Source organism: Mauremys mutica, chromosome 6 (genome assembly GCF_020497125.1).
Source record: "Mauremys mutica isolate MM-2020 ecotype Southern chromosome 6, ASM2049712v1, whole genome shotgun sequence".
NCBI classification, from domain to species: domain Eukaryota; kingdom Metazoa; phylum Chordata; order Testudines; family Geoemydidae; genus Mauremys; species Mauremys mutica.
The window spans coordinates 40,663,815-40,685,692 of record NC_059077.1 but is presented as its reverse complement, the minus strand read 5'-3'; the positions used below and the strand labels follow the sequence as shown (position 1 = coordinate 40,685,692).

Sequence of the window (21,878 nt, the reverse complement as noted above, 5' to 3'; positions counted from 1 at the left end):
TTACAAGTCAACTAAGAAACAAAAAGTCAACAAAGGTAAAAAACTGAAAATGAGCAAAAATAATTTAACAAGAATTGAGTGTACCAGGGTGCTTGGAAGGCCAGGTGGCCTAGTGGTTGGCGTGCCTGAGTTCTAGCCCCTTGTTTCCCTGGGTCAAGGTGCCTCAGTCTTTCAGGCAGTGGGGGTAAAGGGACCTAGGACCTCCCACTCCACTGGGTCCCAGCCCAGTTAACACAAGGGGGCTGAACAGGGAGCACTCCAAGTAGGGAGTTTAAATCCACTGCCCTGGGCTGCTTCTGACCAGAATGTCTTCAGTTTGGGGCATGGCCCGTTATAACTCAATCCACTGGGGTGGCTTGCCTCCCGTGGCGCCATCTCATGGATCCTGGGTGGCACCCTGCTGTGGTCCCAGGCTCCTTCAGGCAGGGCAGCTGTAAGCTTGGTACAGCCAAACCCCACAACATCTCTGGGTTGCAGTCACCCAGTTACCTCAGTTGCCATAGACTCCTAGGTCTCCACAGTCTCCCTTGGCTGGGGGGAGAGAATGTGCTCCCTGGGGACTGCCTTGGCATCTCTCTTTCTTTCAGGCAGCTAGCTCCTGCCTCTTCACCAGTCAACCCTGAACTGGCCCAGGCTCTCTCCTTTTCTCCCCACTCTAGGCCTGGCATTGGCTGCAAGTATAACGAGGCGGGGCCAGCTGGGGCCAAACGCTCTTCTTAACCCCTGCTGGGCTGGCAAGCAGTTTCTCCACTTCATCACATGAACAGATTTGCTCTTTCTGGGAGATCTGTGCTTCTCCAAGTATAATACAATACCAGTCTCTGCCACTTTACCATCTCAATCCTTTGTATTTTTATCCCACCTTGGTCTGCTGTCATTTGTGTGTTCTCTTGTATTTAATTTAGAATGTGAACTCTCTCTGAGCAGGGCTTTGCTTTTTTATCTGCCTGTCAAGCACCATTCACACCTAGAAGTTACACAAATAATAAAGGTGAACAGCATATGTTGCTCTGTAAATCTTAAATATACAGATTGGACTGCCCCTTCTAAAGGAATATTTTTATATAAACGCAGTGCATCACAAAGCACTGATTATATACAGGGAAATTCAAAGTCTAAAGGTTTAGTTTTTTGGGGATTACTTAGTGAGGATATAACCCAAGAGAAAGTGACATTGGATTTATCTTTCTTTATAGGATTTATTTACCCAGTAGACCTTTGATCTGATGCAGCACTTGGTTTTCAGTCAGGTTTTGCTTTTATCTCATATTTTTTTAAACACAGCTGGAGAGCTGACGCACAAAGAGATGAACTGAATTGCCTGAGGTAAATGATGGCTGATGGATTTGAACTCAGGACCATCCTGGCTCCCAGCTCACTGATGTAAACAAAAATGCAGTACAAACCTTACAGTGACTTTCAATGTAGATTTTGACTTCAGTATTTAGATGGGAAAGGAATCTAAATTGCTTGTAACTAACAAGTTAAGTTTCAGGAGATTAGGCAGTAAATTGTTAGATTTAAAGTAGCACTTACCTTTACTCCACATTGAAAAATCAGCAATGCTCACAGAAAAGTTCTTCTTTCCCCATCTTTGGCTAGGAAAAGGCTGATGCTCTCAGACCTCCATGGCAAGATGAATGCCAATTTCTCAAGTGAATAACTTAAAAATAAACTTTTTGTGTTCATCCCTTTCTTTCCATCACCAAGCTTGTTCCTGCCTGCCTGGGACTGAACCCACCTTGACCAGTCACAGTTCTGATATGAGTATGATATAATTATAACATATTTTATGCAAGATAAGTCATGTGAGGCGTCATTGGAAAGGGTTAGGGTTATCCTATTTGTATGCATGTATCATTTTTTTAAATCCAAAGTTATGAATATTGATTATGTATCTGTATTTCAAAATGTAGTTATACCTGGGCAACACCCACTAGGCAAAATGCTTTCAGTCTAGATGGCTGGCTGGGATGGGCCCAATCAGATTAATGAGCCATTAGGAAGAGACAATAGGCCTTAGGAGACGCTTATCTCCCACGTGGGGAACCTTCCTGAGGAAGCTACAGACAGCCTCCGAGTTATGGCTGCTGCGACACTATAGGGACAAGTGACCAGTTCCTCTGGTGCTGGACTCCATCTTGGGATGTCAGTATTTTTCCACTGACTGGCGTGGGAACCAAGCTTTGAAACAAAGGGTTCTCGCCATGGCTAAAGGGATTTTTAGCCTGTGAATGGAACACCTGGGGATTCCAGGCTGTAAGCAAGTGCCCCTTAAAACCTACAGCCTGCTTGTATCATCACTTCAGGTGAGAATCTGCTATTCATAATCCATCTATTTAGTATATTAAGCTTAGTTTGCGGTTTTTGTTTATTTGCTAGGTAATCTGCTTTGATCTGTTTGCTGTCCCTTATAATCACTTAAAATCTATCTTTGTAGTTAATAAACTTGCTTTTGCTTTATCTAAAACCAGTGCATGGAAATCATAACTCAGGGGGAGAAAGCTGTTGCATATTCCTCTTCACATTGACGGAGGGGGTGAATTTTATGAGCTTACACCATACAGTTCCCTATGCAGCACAAGATTGTATAATTTTGGGTTTACACTGCAGAGGGGGTGCGTATTTTAAGAACTGGGAGGTACCCTAGCTGAAGCCTTCCCATGCAGAGGCTGGTTAAAGAGCCTGACTTTGTGCAGCTGGGTATGTTCCTAAATGCATGTGTTCTGGTGAAAGTGCAGGCTGAAGCCTATAATAAATAATAATAATAATAATAATAGGAGATATACCTATCTCCTAGGACTGGAAGGGACCTCAAAAGGTCGAGTCCAGCCCCCTGCCTTCACTAGCAGGACCAAGTACTGATTTTTGCCCCAGATCCTTAAGTGGCCCCCTCAAGGATTGAACTCACAAGCCTGGGTTTAGCAGGCCAATGCTCAAACCACTGAGCTATCCCTCCCCCCGAAGGGCTTGGCAGCTTGTCAGAGCAGTACAATGTAGAAGGGAGCCCAGGCTGGTGGGTCATGGGGGCTCAGTGGTACCCCAGTTCCAGGTGGCACCCTGGGGGGAACCTGTCATGGGGAGGAAGGAGATTCTATAGCTCAGGTTGGTTCATTTGTGTTGCCAACTCATGATTTTTTTGATTCTTTGATTCCCACTCTCCTCCCTCCAGCTGCTCATCTGACATTGTATGGCCCCATCCTCCTCTGCTGGCTTGGAGCCCTGGAGACAATACTGGGAGAGGCAGAGAGCAGCCTGCTTGGTATGTGCAATCACCATCCATGGTGGCGGCAGGTCTGAACGGCAGCTTCTACCCTTCTGCTTGCCCAGAGTCCAGCATGGCATTTAGTCTGGGCCATGGGAATGTAGGAGGGGTGGTTAGGGAGACCATCCCAATATTAGGGGCTTTGTCTTATATAAGACTATTACACCACCACCCTGATTTTTCACACTTGCTATCTAGTCATCCTAGGGGTGGCCTACACATGTGTCAAGCAAGATGCTGGACACTTGGCAGATTTGTCAAAGAGCTGTAGATCAGCACCTAGCTTCCTGTATTTTGTACAGTGCTGGTTTAACCAATAATTGTATTGCTGTAACGACACTGACACTTGGTTCTGTAGGGGGGAAAACAACTGAGGAAACAATGCAGTTTTGACTTGTGAATAGCAGCAACAATGAGGTTCAGGCATTTCCTGACAACTGATGATCAGCTGTGTTCAAGTCATCCCACTGCTAGGTAGTGTCCAAATCTGGAGACTATCACTGTCTCAATGAACCACTCTTCTTGGAGCAACAAAGATTAGTGTATCCTTGTCCGTAATGCTCTTTACTGAGGGGCTGGCCAGGACTCAATCATTCCCAGGTTAAGGACTCAGCCCAGCAGGAGCCCCACCCGCTTTCCACTTCTCCTACAAAAGTAGCCTTCCCTCTCTCGCCCTAAGGGGCCAAGGATACTCCCGCAAGGCTCTCAGCCCCCTCAGTCTCTCTACTTCTGTTCTCACTCTCATAGAAAAGAATCAGGGGACAGTCAATGAAGTTAAAAGATGGGAAGCTCAATAAACAACACAAGAGAATACTTTTGCACACAGTCTATGATTCAGCTGTGGCACACTGCCACAGGAAACCGTTGAGGCCAAGAACTTAAGATTCACAAAAGGACTGCAAATTTACACAGACATCAGGTATATCCAGAGTTACTGTAATTAAAGACAATAAAATTTTGGAAGGGATATTGAAACTTGTGCTTCAGGGCTTGCTCCAGTCTCTACTAGAGGTCAGGATGAGAACATAAACCACATGTATGCAGAGGAGCGTTCTTACACCTTCAACACCTACATCTGTTCCTGGCCAGTCAAGAGAGAGGACACTGGACTATGTAGACCTTGGTTCAAGATCCAGTAAACTAATTCATTCTTATGTTCCATAAAGGTTCTTCCAATTTGACTAGCCTCCACCTACTAGTTCATGAAATGGTGGGAAGGGAGGGGCTAGAAATATGCAGCAAAAAGAGATGGATCATGTCAAGAGCTCAGGAAAAAGGAGGAGGAAGGGTGATTCCTGTATGGGAAATCCTCCAGAAACCTGATCTTGCCTTTCAGCATAACTTATGTTGCTCAGGGATGGGAATAAATCAGCACCCTGGGCAATGTGGGTACACCAACAAGGTCGGGTCAGCGCCATGTTGGTGGGAAAGCGTCTCCCGCTGATATAGCTTCTACTGCTCATGGGGACTAGAGTAGTTAAGCTGACAGGAGAGCTCTCTCCCATCAGTTTAGAGCAGCTACATTAGAGTGCTGTAAACTCTCTCGGGTAGCCAGGCCCTTAGAAACCCTTCCTCCTCCGCAGCTGAATCCTCATGGATATTGCAGTTACGCATAGCCCTTAACTAGCACTTTCATGAGAGGAACATGAAGAACTTTACAAAGGTGTGTTAGTACAGTTAAACCCTGTTATCTCGACGGCCTAGGGGTTTGCCAAAAGCCGTCGAGATAACCAATGATCGAGATAAACCCCTATCCACCCCCCACCCCCTCCCTGCCCCCTTACCGCGCTGCCTGCACGTGGCTGGATCCGGCAAAGCGGAGCCAGGCGGACGGACGGGCGGGCGGGGAAGCGGAGCCGGCGGGCGGGCGGCAGGCGAAGCCGGGACCAGGTATGTGGGGCGGGGACGGGCAGGGACCAGGTATGCGGGGCCGGGCGGCGGGCGGGCGGGGACAGGCAGGGACCGGGTATGCGGGGGCGGGGAAGCGGGGAAGCGGGACCGGCGGGCGGGGAAGCGGAGCCGGCGGGCGGGCGGCAGGAGAAGCCGGGACCAGGTATGTGGGGAGGGGACGGCCAGGGACCAGGTATGCGGGGCCGGGCGGGCGGGCGGGGACAGGCAGGGACCGGGTATGCGGGGGCGGGGAAGCGGGGACCGGCGGGCGGGGAAGCGGAGCCGGCGGGCGGGCGGCAGGAGAAGCCGGGACCAGGTATGTGGGGCGGGGACGGGCAGGGACCAGGTATGCGGGGCCGGGCGGGCGGGCGGGGACAGGCAGGGACCGGGTATGCGGGGGCTGGGAAGCGGGGACCGGCGGGCGGGGAAGTGGAGCCGGCGGGCGGGCGGCAGGAGAAGCCGGGACCAGGTATGTGGGGCGGGGACGGGCAGGGACCAGGTATGCGGGGCCAGGCGGGCGGGGACAGGCAGGGACCGGGTATGCGGGGGCGGGCGGGGAAGCGGAGCCGGGCGGACGGGCGGGCGGCGAAGCGGAGCCGGCGGGCGGGTACGCGGGGAACCGCGGGGCTGGGGAGCCGGGGAGCGGGCGGCTGGGGACATGGTGGGTCGGGGACGCGGGGAGCCGGGCGGCTGGGGACGCGGGAAGCGGGCGGCTGGGGAACCACGCAGCTGGAGAGCCGGGGAGCCGGCGGCTGGGGACACGGTGGGTCGGGGACGGGCTCGAGATATTAGGGTTCGGCAAATCGACATAACGGATGAGAAACTCATAAGACAAAGAGGGAGTTTGGCGGTTCCACTTGTAAACCGTCGACTTAATAGGATTGGCAAGTTAACCGAGGTCGACATAAATGGGTTCGACTGTACTTAATACAGCGTTGCCAACTCTCGCCATTGGAAAATCATCAGTCCGACCCCCCAAAATAATGAGACAGATTTAAAAATCCTGAGGATTTTTTTTTTAAATGAAATGTGGGTTCTCTTTATTTCCCTTCTGGTTTCTGAGCCTTTAAGGTGCTCTCAGGTCACAATTTTCAACATTTCCTCTGCAACCAGGCAGGCCAGAAACTTACCTTTCTAGTACAGCTGGAGCTGGGGCAGGCTCACAGCAGTGGGAGCCCCTGCCGTCTGGGGCTGGCGGACACTGGGAGCATCTCCTTGCGCAGCTGGGACTGCTGCTGCCAGCCCATCCCATGAGGGGCGGCTCCTGCTGTCATCCCTGGGTGGTTGTGGCTCCCACTGTCAGTCCGGGGTGGCTGAGAGCAGGAACCCGGCCACCAGGGGCACACTGCCAGTGGGAGCTCCAGCAGACTGGGGCTGGCTGTGAGCAGGAGGAGGAAAAAATCCTGACATTTGAGAGTTTTATCGCGAGATCATGAGTCAGACTTAATTTTACATAGAAATCGTGTCTCTTGCGATTAATTCATGAGAGTTGATGTGTCTGGTAGCAGAGCCACACTTTACAGATGAGAAAACTGAGGCACAGTGGTTACCTAACCAGCCCCAGCTCACATGGCATGTCAGAGGCAGAGCTAGGGAGAGCACCCAGAGAAACTGAATCCTAATCCCCTTCTCTAACCACTAGACAAGTGAGGCCTGGTCTACACTACGCGTTTAAACTGATTTTAGGAGCGTTATACCGATTTAATGCCGCACCCGACCACACTATGAGGCCCTTTATATCGATATAAAGGGCTCTTTAAATCGGTTTCTGTACTCCTCCCCAATGAGAGGAGTAGCGCTAATATCGGTATTACCATATCGGATTAGGGTTAGTGTGGCCGCAAATCGATGGTATTGGCCTCCGGGCGGTATCCCACAGTGCACCACTGTGACCGCTCTGGACAGCAATCTGAACTCAGATGCAGTGGCCAGGTAGACAGGAAAAGACCCGCGAACTTTTGAATATCATTTCCTGTTTGCCCAGCGTGGAGCTCCGATCAGCACGGGTGGCGATGCAGTCCCAAATCCAAAAAGAGCTCCAGCATGGACCGTACGGATGTGATCGCTGTATGGGGAGACAAATCTGTTCTATCAGAGCTCCGTTACAGAAGATGAAATGACAAAACGTTTGAAAAAAATCTCCAGGGTATGATACAGAGTCCACAGCACAGTGCTGTGAGACAAGCGTAACGGAAAGCCAAAGAATCAAATGGACGCTCATGGAGGGAGGGAGGAGGTACTGAGGACTCCAGCTATCCCACAGCAGTCTCCGAAAAGCATTTGCATTCTTGGCTGAGCTCCCAATGCCTGTAGGGTCAAACTCATTGTCCGGGGTGATTCTGGGTATAGCTCGTCAATGTAACCCCCCCCTGCCCCCTGTGAAACAAAAGGGAAAAAAATCGTTTCTCGCCTTTTTTCAAGGTCACTCTATGTCTACTGCATGCTGCTGGTAGACGGGGTACTGGAGAGCTAAACAGCAGCATCCTCTTCTCTCCCTGGTAGCAGACGGTACTGCACAAAAGGACTGGTATCCGTTCTTGTCATCAGCCCGTGAGTGCTCCTGGCTGGCCTCGGTGAAAATAGGAATGACTCCTGGTCATTCCCAGTAGATGGTACAGAACGGCTGGTAACCGTCTTCATCATAGCAATTGGGGGCTGAGCTCCATCAGCCCCCGCCCTTCATGTGTAAAGAAAAGATTCTGTTCTGCCTGGACTATCATAGCAGCGGGATGCTGGGCTCCTCTCCCACAAACTGCTTAATGTCCTGTCTGGACTATCATAGCAGCTGGAGGCTGCCTTCCCCTCATTTTATCTCACTAACAAGTCACTGTTTCTTATTCCTGCATTCTTTATTACTTCATCACACAAATGTGGGGACACTGCAACGGTAGCCCAGGAAGGTTGGGGGAGGAGGGAAGCAACAGGTGGGGTTGTTGCAGGGGCACCCCCTGTGAATGGCACGCAGCTCATCATTACTGTGGGATCTGACACGGAGCGCTGTGCTCTCTGGTTCTCTGATACACTGGTTCTCTAGTACACTTGCCCCATATTCTAGGCAGGACTGATTCTATTTTTAGATACCATAAAGGAGGGATTGACTCGGGGAGTCATTCCCATTTTTGTCTTTTGTGCCCCCGGCCGACTTCAGCCAGGGGCACCCATGACAGCAGCAGACAGTACAGTACAGAAGGACTGATAACCATCATCTCATTGCCAATTTACAATGGCAGCAGACGGTCCAGAACGACTGATAATCGTCTCTGCTATCATGCAAAAGCAAATGAATGCTGCTGTGTAGCGCTGCTGTATCGCCTCTGTCAGCGGCATCCAGTACACATACGGTGACAGTGACAAAAGGCAAAACAGGCTCCATGGTTGCCATGCTATGGCGTCTGCCAGGGCAATCCAAGGAAAAAGGGCACGAAATGATTGTCTGCCGTTGCTTTCCCAGAGGACAGAGTGACTGACGACATTTACCCAGAACCACCCGTGACAATGATTTTTGCCCCATCAGGAACTGGGATCTCAACCCAGAATTCCAAGGGGCAGGGGAGACTGCGGGAACTATGGGATAGCTACGGAATAGCTACCCACAGTGCAACGCTCCAGAAATCGATGCTAGCCTCGGACCGTGGACGCACACCACTGAATTAATGTGCTTAGTGTGGCCGCGTGCACTCGACTTTATACAATCTGTTTTACTAAACCGGTTTATGTAAAATCGGAATAATCCCGTAGTGTAGACGTACCCTGATTCTCAAACTTTTGTACTGGTGACCCCTTTCATACAGCAGGCCTCTGAGTGCGACCCCCCCTTATACATTAAAAACACTTTTTATATATTTAACACCATTATAAATGCTGGAGGCAAAGCATGGTTTGGGGTGGAGGCTGACACCTCACGACCCCCTGAGGGTCCAAACCCCCAGTTTGAGAACCCCTGCATTAGACCTTGCTGCCCCACGCAAAATACTTGGCTAGCCTGTTCCCAAATGTAACTAAACTGGCTTGGTAATAAGAAAAAAACAAACAAACCAGAAACGAGCATGAGCCATCGAATCACATGTAAACGCAGCATAGTACAAAGCTGTATTTAGTAATGGGTGAAAAAGGGAATAAAGAAACCTAATGACTATCTTTTCATGCTCAATTTTTATTTCAGTTGTATGCAACTGCATAAGTATAAATATTTTTGTTCAGTATACAACAATTATGACATCCATAGGGAGTTTTTTTAAAGAAAATAAGACTGCAAACACTTTATTGCACAGACCCTAACAAACAGGTTTTGTAAGCTGATAAATCTACAGCAGGAAGTCTACAAAGGAGCACGTCATAATCAACAATCATACAAAGATAGACCATCTAGTACACAGGTGAAAGGATCTCTAACAGCTCACTGGTAAGGTAAACACCAACAAACAGGCACTACATGAACACAAGCTTAAGCACTGTTACGCTTCCAAATGCAAAAAACAAACAAAAAGACCCCAACCAAACAAAAAAACAAACTCCCCTCCCCCCAACAAACAAAACAAAAACAAAAAACCAACAACCCTTATTTGGCAGAAGTGATAATGCACTATACAAAATATACATAAAAGATACATTTGTAAACAAATAGCTAGATGTGTTTTAAAGGAAACGAGGAGAGTTTAAAAATGCAAAAGACTGTAAACTAGGAAATACCTCCCAGCCAGAAATGTCATGATACCTAAGTGCATTAGTGTTTGGTTAGAACAACCGCCAAAGCACAGCTATATACTGTAAATGCTGAGACCATTTTCTCTTCAAAACTTTTCAAAGCTATTTTCTCCAATTGTCATATTGTGTGAGCGCATAGAACAAGAAATGAATGTAATAGCGCAATGTGAAAAATTAGGAGGACTTGTTGGCAATTTTATCTTTTAATCACAGATTCATTGAAATGAATCTAAACCCAACTAAGCAGTGGGGGAAAAAAATTAGCATACTACTAGGTGCCTTACAAATCTCCAAGCCAAAATTACACTGTGCTTTGAAGAAAAATTGTATAGCTCTAGAAACAAAGAAATTCCAGAGAAAACTGAAAGTAGATTGGCTCTTATATGAATATTTATTACACAAATAAGCAAAAATACCATCTATTGATACCAATAATTTAAAAATACTCATCTGTATGGATATTTCTGTAGTGCTCCTGTACGTTTCAAACTTTACCTTTTGTCCTTCAAAACAAACCAAATACCTCCACACTAAAACGATCAGACAAATTCAACATGTTCCACAGTATACAAAATTTAAATAAGGCTTAGCAAAAGTAATAAAGACAGTCACATTCTAGCACCAAATAGCTCCAACAGGTCCTTTTGTTACAAAAATGCTGCTTTTTTAAATTACAGTATTTACTTTTTTTTTTCTTTTCTTTTTTTTTTTTTTTTTTTGCATACAAATAAAGAGATCATGTTATGAAATGCCAGGAGCTACTCAATGCATTTAGAAATGAATGTGAAACCCAGGGATTACTTGCTAAAAACAGCAAGTTTGCTCTACAACATAAGGCCCCAGCTATGTATTAAAATGTATCAGATGTCCTGATCTTTTGTGAAGATATGATACTGAAATCACTTTTTTCCTTTTTACCGGACTTGTCATATAAAAGAGAAAAAAGCTAAACTGCATGAAGCTAGTTACTCAAACCTACATACCATGATAACTGATATTCTTTACATTCATTAAAAAACAGGGATGGGAATAGTACTGCAAGTCATTTGCTTCTACTTGTGCCTCACCTCTATAAAGGCCTGAATTTAAAAGAGCTACAAGGGAACCAAGACAGGATTGCAGCAGAAACTAAGCACATGTGCTTGCAGTCTCAGCCTTGTCTGAAGTGAAGATCCCAGGTAGCCTCCCTAAAGACAAGATGAGAACATCTGTTTCACCAGATAATGCTACTCAACTGGGTGTAGTGTTAATGGAGGCTTTTCCCGTCATTGTAACTATGCCTATTCTAAATAAGAGGCAGGCTGTGCACTGGGGAGTTTCGGTTAGGTCTTACATTCGATCTGGTGAAGCAGTTAGCCAGACACAGTACTATCAAAATCTACGGTTAGTTAAAATATACATAAAAACTTACAATAAGCCACCATATTTTTTCTATTGTTTTTAACACTATATAGAATTTTTAACAAGTAAAAATGTGGCTTATTTTCTTTCCCTTTAAATCAGACTATATGTGTATTGTTTATCCTAGGTCTGAGTTTCAGTAATTCTGCTTCATATTTGATTATGGCATATAAGTGGCAAAGCAACTATCGTAAAAAAAAGGTAATAGTAAACAATGCAATCAGCAGCAATGTATATATGCTACATTCAAAACCAAACACGTCATGAGATATTTACAGGGAAAATCTTTTTCTCAACAACTCTCAACTGTAAAGGTAATTTTATACAAATACTCTATGGTAACAGTTTTACCGGTTACATTTGGGAAGGCATTTTGAAAAAGGTCCTCTCTTTCTACACACTGCCCCCTGCTGGAGTGGCATGAAAGCTTTGCCGTGTAAAGATACCACACAGTGCTGGTTTCAGAAGGTAGTCAAGACACATCAACAAATTTTCAGCTAAAGTCTAAGTCATATCTGCCAAGTTAATGCTATTGAGAGGACTTTTTATGAGGACTGCTCCGTGAAGCATCCTTTCCTCGCCTCTGCCGCACTGAGTCTTTATCAGATGAAAGTGCATTAGGACGGTCAGGGGTGGTTACTGACCTGGGTAAATCTTTACCTACATTCTGTTTTTTTGCAGCAGGAGGCTGAGCTTGAATGGGATCTTTTCCCTTTACATCCACAGTGTTGTTAGCAGAAAGAGGCTTTTCTTGATTTCCAGGTTTACTACTCCCAAGGTTTGAAGCAGGATGAAGGGCTTCTACTGGGACAGCAGAGCTATGCAAGGTCAACAGTGAAATGCTCTTAGTGATTTCTCTTGTAGCATCCCCTGTAGAAGAGGTGGCTTGCTTTTTCAGTTCCTTGCAGCTGGTGACAGGAAGCTCTGGTGAGCCTGTTTTAACCTTGGCTGAAGACACATCATTGTTTGCTGAAGACAAACGAGATGCTTCTTGCCTAGATTCAAGGAAGTTGGGTGGACAATTCAGCTGCTTTGATGGAGTTACAGCTGAATGATATGAACTCTGCACAGTGGCAGTTGATAAAAGCTTTGCTGTAATCTGCTTGTTCGCATCTGTTAACTGTTTTTGACTAACCTGTCCCTTCCCTTTTGAATATGGAGAACCTTTGCTAACTATGGGTGCCTCTTCTGCTACTTTCCCCCGGTCACAGTTAAGGAAAAGGCTGGGCTCCAATTTCCCACTGTCATTCTGAACATAAAGTGCTTCAGTGCATTTTTGTCCTTCAGGTCTTTTGTCTGCAGTGATGGCCTGATTACTTGGGCCCTTGTCTGCCAGTTTGTTCAAAAAGAGACAGTCTTTCACAGTGGAAAACTTTGGAGGGATGTTTTGCTTTTCACTTACATAGAGTTGCTTTTGATCAGCAGCCTCACTGAAGCCTGCTGTTTCCTGACTTAGAAAATGCTTGGAGTTTTCTGGGCCTGCTGGTGCCTGGCCGTTACAAGAGGATTTAGGTTTGGTTTCAGGAGTGCTGCTATTGATTTGGATTGAAGGTGCTGACCCATGTTCCAGACCCAGAGGCTTTTCTACCTGAACGTGCTCATTGTTTAGTTTTCTCTGAGAAACTGGAACAAAAGAATGAGAATCCTGCACACTTTTATTGGCATGTTTCCCATCTTTCCGAGAGCCAGCAGAGGGCTGAATAACTGTTTCTTTTTCTTTTACGTTTGCTGTGCACTGCTTTTGTGCAAATGTGAATTTGTCAGAGTGCTTAGATTTAGAGGAACAAGTTTCATTTATTTGCCTGGATTTATTATTACTGCTTTCCATGTAGGCTGAACCAGCTTTGACTTGCTCTTGAACACCTAAATGCACATGAGCATCTATTACAGAGTTTCTGTTTACAGTCTCTCTCACAGAAGGGGAACCCGAAGGGCTAAATTGCTGCCTGGTAATCAGGTTGGGTAGCTCTCTCTCTGTAGTATGAAGCTGTATATTGCTAGACTGTTTCTGATCTTTCTTTCTCAAATCTTTGGAGTTGTCCTTCTGCGCAGAGGAACACACAAGTGATTTCTCACTTTTAGTATTAGACTCTACTGATTGTTGTACAGGCCTTTTGGGAAAAGACATTTCACTCTTTGAGTCCATCACCTCCTGCTTGTTCATGTCCCTCTCTACAGAAGACCCAGCAGGGGTAATGTCATCTTTGGCAAATTGTTTTGGTAGATCTTTGCCATCTTTAGACTCCACCTTAGAGCCAGCTGTCTGCACTCTCGTTGTTCTATGTGTTTGAAGGGGAATGCCAAAGTCAGCAGAGATTCTCTGAATGGTTTTGGAGTCGCTTGTTTTAAAAGCATCTGGGATAGATTTCTTCACAGATGAATCTCTGATCCCCTCGGCCTTTGCAGGGAAAGATTCGTAATTTCTTTGTGTCTCTGGATACTTGACAGGCAACTCCTTTTGGGTTTGCCTCTCTTTTCCTGCAGTTTTTTCTGGGGTACCTTGGGCTGTGGAAGGTGTGGCAGATGCCGGGGCAGTGTGGAGACACTGATTATGGACAGTGTGTAATTTTGCCTCAGTCGCATGGTCCTTCTGTTTTGAATGGGAATCCTCTCTCTTTTGATCAACTTCCCTGACAGAAATGTTGCATGTAGCACCTGGGCTGGAAATCTTTTTTCCTGTTTCTAGTTCTGCGGTCACGGGGGTTGCTGGTGCATTTTGAAAACTCTTGCTTGACTGTGAAAATTGGGGTTCTAGTAGATTAGATTTACTAGACTTTGAATGGGGTGACGCCACCTCTTTTTGACAGGATGTCTCCTCCTTTACACCATTGCACTGAGATGCCAGAGGCATGGAAGAGCCTACCTCGTTGCTGGTGTTTTGACTTTCTGGTAGCAGGCATGAAGGCAGTTCTGTCTTTGAAGCCTGTGGCCCAGACAGTAAGGCAATGTCTAAAGTGCCTTCAATTGGTTTCAAGCAAGAAACCGATCTCCCTTCTAGTTTATACTCCGATGGACTTTTTCTGACAGGAGACTCAGTAGAAATCAGGGCTGATTTTTCCAAACCAGTTTCCACTCGGCCATTCAAGGCTTTGAGAGGAACAAAAGAAACTGAGCTAATCTGAGCAGCATGTGCACTACTGATAAATGCTCTGCTATCAGCAACTGTAGCGGAATCCTGCTGCATATTGATGGGTCTGACTGTATTAAGTTGAAGGCATTCATGAACATTTGATGTCAGTTTGGGCTTTAACACTGGACAGAGACTGTCATCTTTTTCTTCAAAGGACATTTTCTTTCTGAGATAATCAATATTTGCAAGCTTACCATCTAGTCTTTCAAATTTGACAAATTCTTTTGTTGGTGCATTTTTATCAGTGTTTTCTCCCTTTCCATTTAGCAGCCTGTCAGATGAGTGAGGTAGCACATCTTGCAATGTACATGGAGGGGAAATTCTTTTGAAGTCATAAGAGAGATGACTGAGCTCATTAAGAGAAGGCCCATGACATGGCATGTGTGCATCTAAAGGAACACAGTCATTTGGTCTCATGTTTGCATTCTTGTGAAGGGTGTCTTTGAGTATGCCACCTACTGACGGAGTCTCCAGAGCAGTAATTTTAGTTTCAAAGTGATTTGATCTTTCCAAAGCCTTCTGAAATGATTTTTTGTCTCTTTCTTCCAGTCTTGAGTTAGCAGGATTTTCTGATTCACCACTAGGCTCATGTATAGTGCTTGCTTTTTGCAGACAATCTTGTTTCTCAGCAAGATCTTGCTTTTTCATAACTATCTTGACCTTTAATTTATCTCGATCCAGCTCATCAACAGACTCTTGCCTACCCAACTTTCTGCAGACAGGGCGTTTTAGGCAGCCTTGCTCTGCAGGCCTGACTCGGGTGAGTGATGGCACATCACACACGTTCTCCTCCAGGCTCTGAAGAGTTCCTTCTCTTTGGGACAATTCTCTATTCACCTCTTCTTGAGTCACTTCCAGGCTGTGTTTGCGTGAACATAAGTGTTTCTTGTCACAACCATAAGAAGGTGCAAGTTTCTCTTCAGACTGGACCCTCTTTAGCAGTGGAGACCTGGGGGGCTCGGCACTCTTTGGCCTCACTATGTGTCTTACAATAGTTGGAGGGGAGTGCATCTTGCTAGGGAATGCCTGAGCGATTTTTGAATTTCCAATTGAATGCCCCAGTAAAGGTGATGGAGATCGTTGAGGGGACGGTGGCTGGGGTGTCGGAGAAGGTGTTCGTGCCAAGGGGGAGAGAGGAATGCTGCCAGCTGACTTGCGTCTTCCTGACCGGTATCTTTGTCCGCCAAGCTTTGGACCCAACCCGTGAAGAGTGCTGGGTCTTATGTGACCTGAGCCAGCTGGAGAATTGGGTGCACTTGAGCTAGGGGAGCTGCTCTGGGAGGAATTGGTACCTAAAAAATAAAAAAATAAAAAACTAGGAAAGTTCTTCAGCTCTTGTCTCTAAATAACTAATGCAGATACAGCACACAAAAAAATGTACCGATAAGCATTTGTTCTACCTGCCAAAGCATTCCATGGTTTGGTAGGCTGCAAGTTACTGGACTGTAAAATAACATCACTCTTATAAACATGGTTTTCCCCATACATTTAAATTAGCAATTATTTTCCCACAGGATTTAGAAGCTAATATTTTCTGCCATTTCAAAGAAAAGTTTCAAGCTTTCAGATGGTTTACACCTTCAGCAATGGATAGTAAACAACAACAACATTCATTTTTATAGCTGCTAAAATCATGAGAACACTAAAATGGGGCTGGAGCAAGTGAAACAATCTAGAAATCAGAATGATGTGACGTGTAAAGTTTACTGTATCGCTACGCCCACCCAGCTTTCCAATGGTAATCCACATTTATTACACCCCACACACTGGTCCCATGATCTAGCAATGCTTTTTCCAATGTGATTTTCATTCCTTTACTAGTAATATTCTCTCAACTAGTTTTAATTTGTCCATAGGTAGTTTCTATAGATGATTTATTCATTCATTAAGTTTTATTTTCTATTAATTTTAGATTTTAAAAACCAAATAATAATAAAATATTGGAGACAAACCTAGCACACGGTTTCCTTTTAAATGCTTCTATGCCATACTAAAAAATCTTTGATTTAGTATCATGGTTTTTCTTAATCCAAATGAAATCAAACTATCCAAAGTGTCTTGGATTTCACATAAGTGACTGTTCTCATTGGAAATCAGTACAGACTAAGTATCAGAGGGGTAGCCATGTTAGTCTGGATCTGTAAAAGCAGCAAAGAGTCCTGTGGCACCTTATAGACTAACAGACGTTTTGGAGCATGAGCTTTCATGGGCGAATACCCACTTCGTCGGATGTGGGTATTCACCCATGAAAGCTCACGCTCCAAAACGTCTGTTAGTCTATAAGGTGCCACAGGACTCTCTGCTGCTAGTACAGACTAAGCTTCACGAAGGTGGCACATATTTCCATCTCCCTAACAACTCACCGGATGGGAAATCAGGAGTGGAGCGGTAGCTTGGGGTAGGAGACCTGGGAGACAAGCTGTGAGTTGGGGAGCCAGGCAAGCTCTCTCCTGATGAAAGGGATCGGTTCAGGCAGGAGAAACTTCGGCTCGTGTGAAGAAGGGGAGAGGGCTGCTTGGCTAACTTTTTGAAGAGAGACCTCCTCCTAGCATGAGAATGGGAGAGAATTCATCAGGAGAGACGCTGCACAAATCATCATCCCAGCAGGAGCTCTTAATGCTGGCTTTTAATAACATCCCTGTTACCTCCCCAAAAGTGAACTGTACAAAATTGTAGAACTGCTACAGCTTTAGAAAACAGGATGAATTGCAGACAGATGGGATAAAAACGTGACCACACTCTATCATCTCTAAAAATTACTCACTACACTTTCAGAAAAAGTTTGAGTTACATATAAATGAGTGTAAAATCTGATACATTATTCCTTTGTTTCCTCAGTTTAAGACCATATCAAAATGTATGGAATTTAGTGCGTGTGTGTGTGTGGGGCCCGCAAGGGTCCCTTCCAGCTCCTCTTCAGATCTTTACACTGTCTTCCTGTGTCCCCCACCTGGCTGATGCCCAAAGGGGTTCTTGGAGCAAATAAAAGTCCTCTCCCCTCTTTCCTCTCTTATGGGAGAAGGAAGTCCATGGGAAAATAAAGGGAGGTGAGAGTGACCTGGAACTCAGGCAGGATGAAGCCACTTTCAATAGTGTTATCTCAACCATTGTGCCATTGTCTGGGGTCTCACCCCCATGGGGTAGCTCTCTGTTCTAAACCATTGATGGTGGGTCTCCCTGGAAATACCCAAGTAGTCCAAAATGGCAGCCTTTACTTGTTTGTAGTCTATTGCCCTCTCCAAGTCCAGATTACAAAAGGCTGCCTGGGCCAGACCCATCAAGTATGGGGTGAGGATCAGAGCCCATTGTTCTGGGGGGCCACTGGGCTGCTAGCACCACCCTCTAGAATGTAACTAGGAAGGCTTCAGGGTCATCGTCCGGCTCTATCTTGGTTAGCTTCACTGGTTCTGGCAGTGGAACACCCTTGCATGGCCTGCTGGGACTCCCTGGGGGCACAGAGATGGCACCATCTGCTGCATCATCTCCTTTTAATACTGCTGTTGCTGGGCCAACAGTTTCCTCAGCAGCTGCTGGTGTGTGGTCTGAATTTTCTGCTGGATGTCCCACTGCTGCACCAACTGCTGTTGGAATTGCTGTTGCTGGGCAGCTTGGTGCATCTCTAACCACTTTATACCATTGCTCCAGTTCCATCTTGCATGGAACAGCTGAGAGCTATCTCCTCTAAGGCTTTTTAAAAAAACCCTTGTATCAGGTGTGGTTATGACTGCATTCTCCACCATTTGTGTGGGGCAGGAATCCCAGCCCCCTCTTCAGGTCCTTATACTGTCTTCTTCTCCCTTCTACCCCTCACCCCATCCCGGCAGACGCCCAAAGCAGTTCTTGGAGCAAACAAACAAACAAAAAAAAGTCCTCTCCCCTCTTTTCTCCCTTATGGGTGAGGGGAGTCCATGGGAATATAAAGGGAGATAAGGGTGACCTGGAACTCAGGCAGTCCTCCTGGATCAGCTCTTTGGGCTTACTCCAAATGAGGTCTCCTTCCAGCACCTCCTCATGGGCACATTGCTCCGAGGCTGGGTCTTGCAGCTTTGGGAGAGGTGAGGCTTGTTGCTGTCTACCTCTCGGCAAGCCTGTCTCTGCTATCAGAGGCAGGGCAGCCCTCTTCCTGTTGACCACCCCTTTCTGTGGCAGATTTTCCCTTTGACGCTCTACACCCACCCACCCACTCCCCAGGTAGAAGAGGCCTTGCAGAAGCATCTCATTGGTACTGAACAGGCCCAGAGGAGTTTGCTAGTCTCCTCTCTGCTAGTATGAGGGCACGTCCCTTCACAGCCAGCAATACGTTTGGAGGGTTAAAAGATACACAACAAGACAACCTTAGTCTCCCAGTGCATCTTTGTTTTAAATAACATCTTGAAGACCCAAAAGAAGCAGCAACCACAATTATTCACGCTCTCATTTCTATTTCTGGTTTTGTGCCTTGCAGCATCAGTGCATCTTCAGGAGGGATTTAAATAAAGATAGAGTGGGGGGGATCCTGGCACAATAGGATGGGGAGGATGTTTCATGAGCATGGGATACCATGGATGAAGGTAAAAAGATGGGTGTGGGAGGTGGAAGAGAAAGTAATGGTGTAACAGGATGTTTTTTAGATGTGGTTATACATACATAACCACATGCCTACACACATATGCAAAAGCAATATATTTATCATAAAACAAAACTACCACTCACCTTTCTAGGCTCTCTTTCTTTTTGGTTTTCTTACTGCGTCTAACCATTCGGCTCCTGTAGCTATTCCTCCTGGCCGGGCCTGTTTTGATTGAAGTGTTCTCGAAGGGGGTTGTAGTAATTGACACTTTGTTTCCACTCTGCCAAAATGATTAGAATGTTTTGGAGTGAGTAATACAGAATCACTTTCCTGTCAATTGGAAGTTACATTGCACTGCAAATGCAGCAAAACACAACTCCAACTTGGGAGTAGGAGCTGACAACATATGCAAGCACTCTATATACTTCTGAATCAATCATGTTGTAGGGACTAGTCACCAGGAACCAAAATACACACAAATTGGCAGGTTACCGTATTTATCACTTACACATTCAAATCAGGTGCCTGCTATTAAACATTAGCACAGACAATTCTCAGTCAAGTTTTTGTGAAGGTGGTCACATTGTGAGGGACTCAAACTTTGTAAGTTTCCTTCATGCCCAGACCCATAATTTTGAGGCATAGTGTAGATTTTTAATTATTTTAATTAGTTAGAAGGATACCATGGGTTGGCCAAAATTGCAAATTGTGAAGGAATTTAATTAAAATTTTGTAGATTCCCCTCCCACACCCATTTTCCCACTACAAGAATGCAGCTGTCATTATATCTTGAATGAATTACTTCAGTGAACACTCTCTTTCTCTCAAGAAACTAGTCATTGCAACTGTGAAGCTGAGCTGGAGAACCCACCTCCATGCCAGCCCCAAACAAGTAGCAGAAAAGACATTTATACATGTTTGTTGTTTACACAAGTGATGATTTACTTATTTTAAGCTAAGAGCTTCTCAGAATTGTTTAACTGAAATGCCATGACTGAAAAATAAATAAATACCTATAGTTCTATGTTAGTAACAAAACCACTGGAGAAGAATAGTATAGCATCAGGATAAAGTTTTCCTTTGTAACAAGACTGTGATGATAAATTAAATCAATTAATTCCAGGTCTGTTTTTTGGATGAATTGCATCATCGCATGCTGAATTTACTCATGAATATTGTAGATACTATCAGCTAATCATTTTTATTTTCCTTTCTGTAATTTCTTATTAGCTTTAAAAATGCTACTTTGGCTAATAAAAACTCAAATTTACATTAATTCTTTAGACAAGGAACACAAGAACAGTGAGAAACCTATTATAGGCAACTGGCTGCCTAAAATTATTTAACCGGGGGGGGTTTATACCATATCCTTCTCACATAATTTATTAATTTGAGAGAGCCTCTGGTTTCAGAGAGGAGAAAAAAATTAATTTCTGAGCAAAACATATATTTTTGACCTTTTTTATTATCTCTATATTCTGTTACGAAAGTGTTGCTTCCTAATCCACTTTTATGACTGACTATTCATTTCGACAGGTGAAGTTGTTCATACAACACCATGAAATTGTTAATAATGTAGGATGCAAATGTACTGCTGTCTAAAATAATGCTGACCTACTTTTAGTCTGTGCTGCAAACACTGTAGAAGAACTGCAATATAATGAGCTACAGTGAAGCAATGTGTAAGAGAATATTGAACTCTGAAAAAATGAACCATGCTGTAAAGCCTCTAAGGAAAAACAAATATAAAATGATCTAATAAGGCAGGTCCTGGGATGCCGTTACAGAACCCCAATAGAGCTATGTACAGGTACATGGGTCTATCCACATGGATCCATCTGCAGGGTCAGGGCCTTAAAAGCTCAGTTCCCTGGCTACTTTTGAGACCCCTGGAATTTGAGTCTTAATAGTCCCCACTTTTCTTTCTTAATCTTAAAGAACAGAAGTTTTTTATTTCTTTTCTTTTGGGATTTTCTCTACTGATTCCATTTTAAAACAGGCACACTCTAAACAAAGTTATCACCTATAGCCTGAAATGGACAAAATAACCCCTGCTATGGATCAAAAGAAAGTGTAATTAATGACATGAACTATGCTTTTCTATGTCTCCACTAAATGTTGTCTTCACTTTTTGAAGGAGACTGGGATGCTTAATGTGGACACGTCAGTATCCTAAATGTACTCCTAGCTACCTGCTACATCAGTAGCAATGTCAAGCACTAGCACAGAAATGAAAGGCTTGGTTGTGCTTATGGATTCCGTGGCTTCTTTCCAGATCTGTCCAGCTATCAGTTTAGGATCTGTCCAAGCACTAAATACATTTTCTGATAATAACTAAACTTTGAAGGAAAGGGATACATAAACCAGACAGGTAGGGTGTAAAATATGAACTAAGATACAATGCTGTTCTATAAAAGTAGTACTGTACCTTTAACAACAGCTCTATGACTTCAGTGTGAACAAGACCATGAACTGGCTCTCCATTGATATGTGTGATCAGATCCCCAGCCTTTAGGCCTGCTTGATAAGCTGGGCTTCCTTCTTCGACATTCTGGAGGTTAGGGAAAAAGAAAAGAGTTCATTGAACAAAGCAGGCTCATGGTAATCTGTTTTAATGAACACAAACGTTTGACTTTCAAACAGTAAACTACATTGAAATGGACTTATGGCTTATTGCGATATCAGAAAAAGGAATTCAGACAGCCCATTCCATCTTTAAGTATTCATTTGTGTCCAAATTTTACAGCTCACATTGGTGCAAAACCAACTGAAATCTTTCCACTGACTTCAATGGGCTTTGGCTCAGGCCCATTATTCCTGGCATGAGATGAAAAAAAGTGAGTGATTTGCTCACCAAAGCTGAGAATGCAGATGTGAAACCAGATTTTGAACACCTCAGTTTACAGATGTGCAAATCTAAGATATCTGGTTGAAACCAT

At 44.9% G+C, this 21,878-nt stretch overlaps 1 protein-coding gene across 2 annotated transcripts in view; it reads right to left on the bottom strand.

Annotated features, from left to right (window-relative positions):
• Positions 1 to 9,292: 9,292 nt before the first annotated feature.
• The window catches only part of MAST4 (microtubule associated serine/threonine kinase family member 4), a 410,096-nt gene continuing 397,510 nt past the window's right edge, over positions 9,293 to 21,878 (bottom strand). For both annotated transcript variants that reach the window (XM_045020986.1, XM_045020987.1), the window contains 4 exons: positions 21,368 to 21,490; positions 19,083 to 19,219; positions 16,754 to 16,935; positions 9,293 to 15,682 (listed from right to left, as the gene is read on the bottom strand). In XM_045020986.1, coding sequence (XP_044876921.1) covers positions 11,790 to 15,682; positions 16,754 to 16,935; positions 19,083 to 19,219; positions 21,368 to 21,490 — 4,335 coding nt within the window. In that variant the 3' untranslated portion in view covers positions 9,293 to 11,789. The remainder of the gene's footprint in view (positions 15,683 to 16,753; positions 16,936 to 19,082; positions 19,220 to 21,367; positions 21,491 to 21,878) is intronic.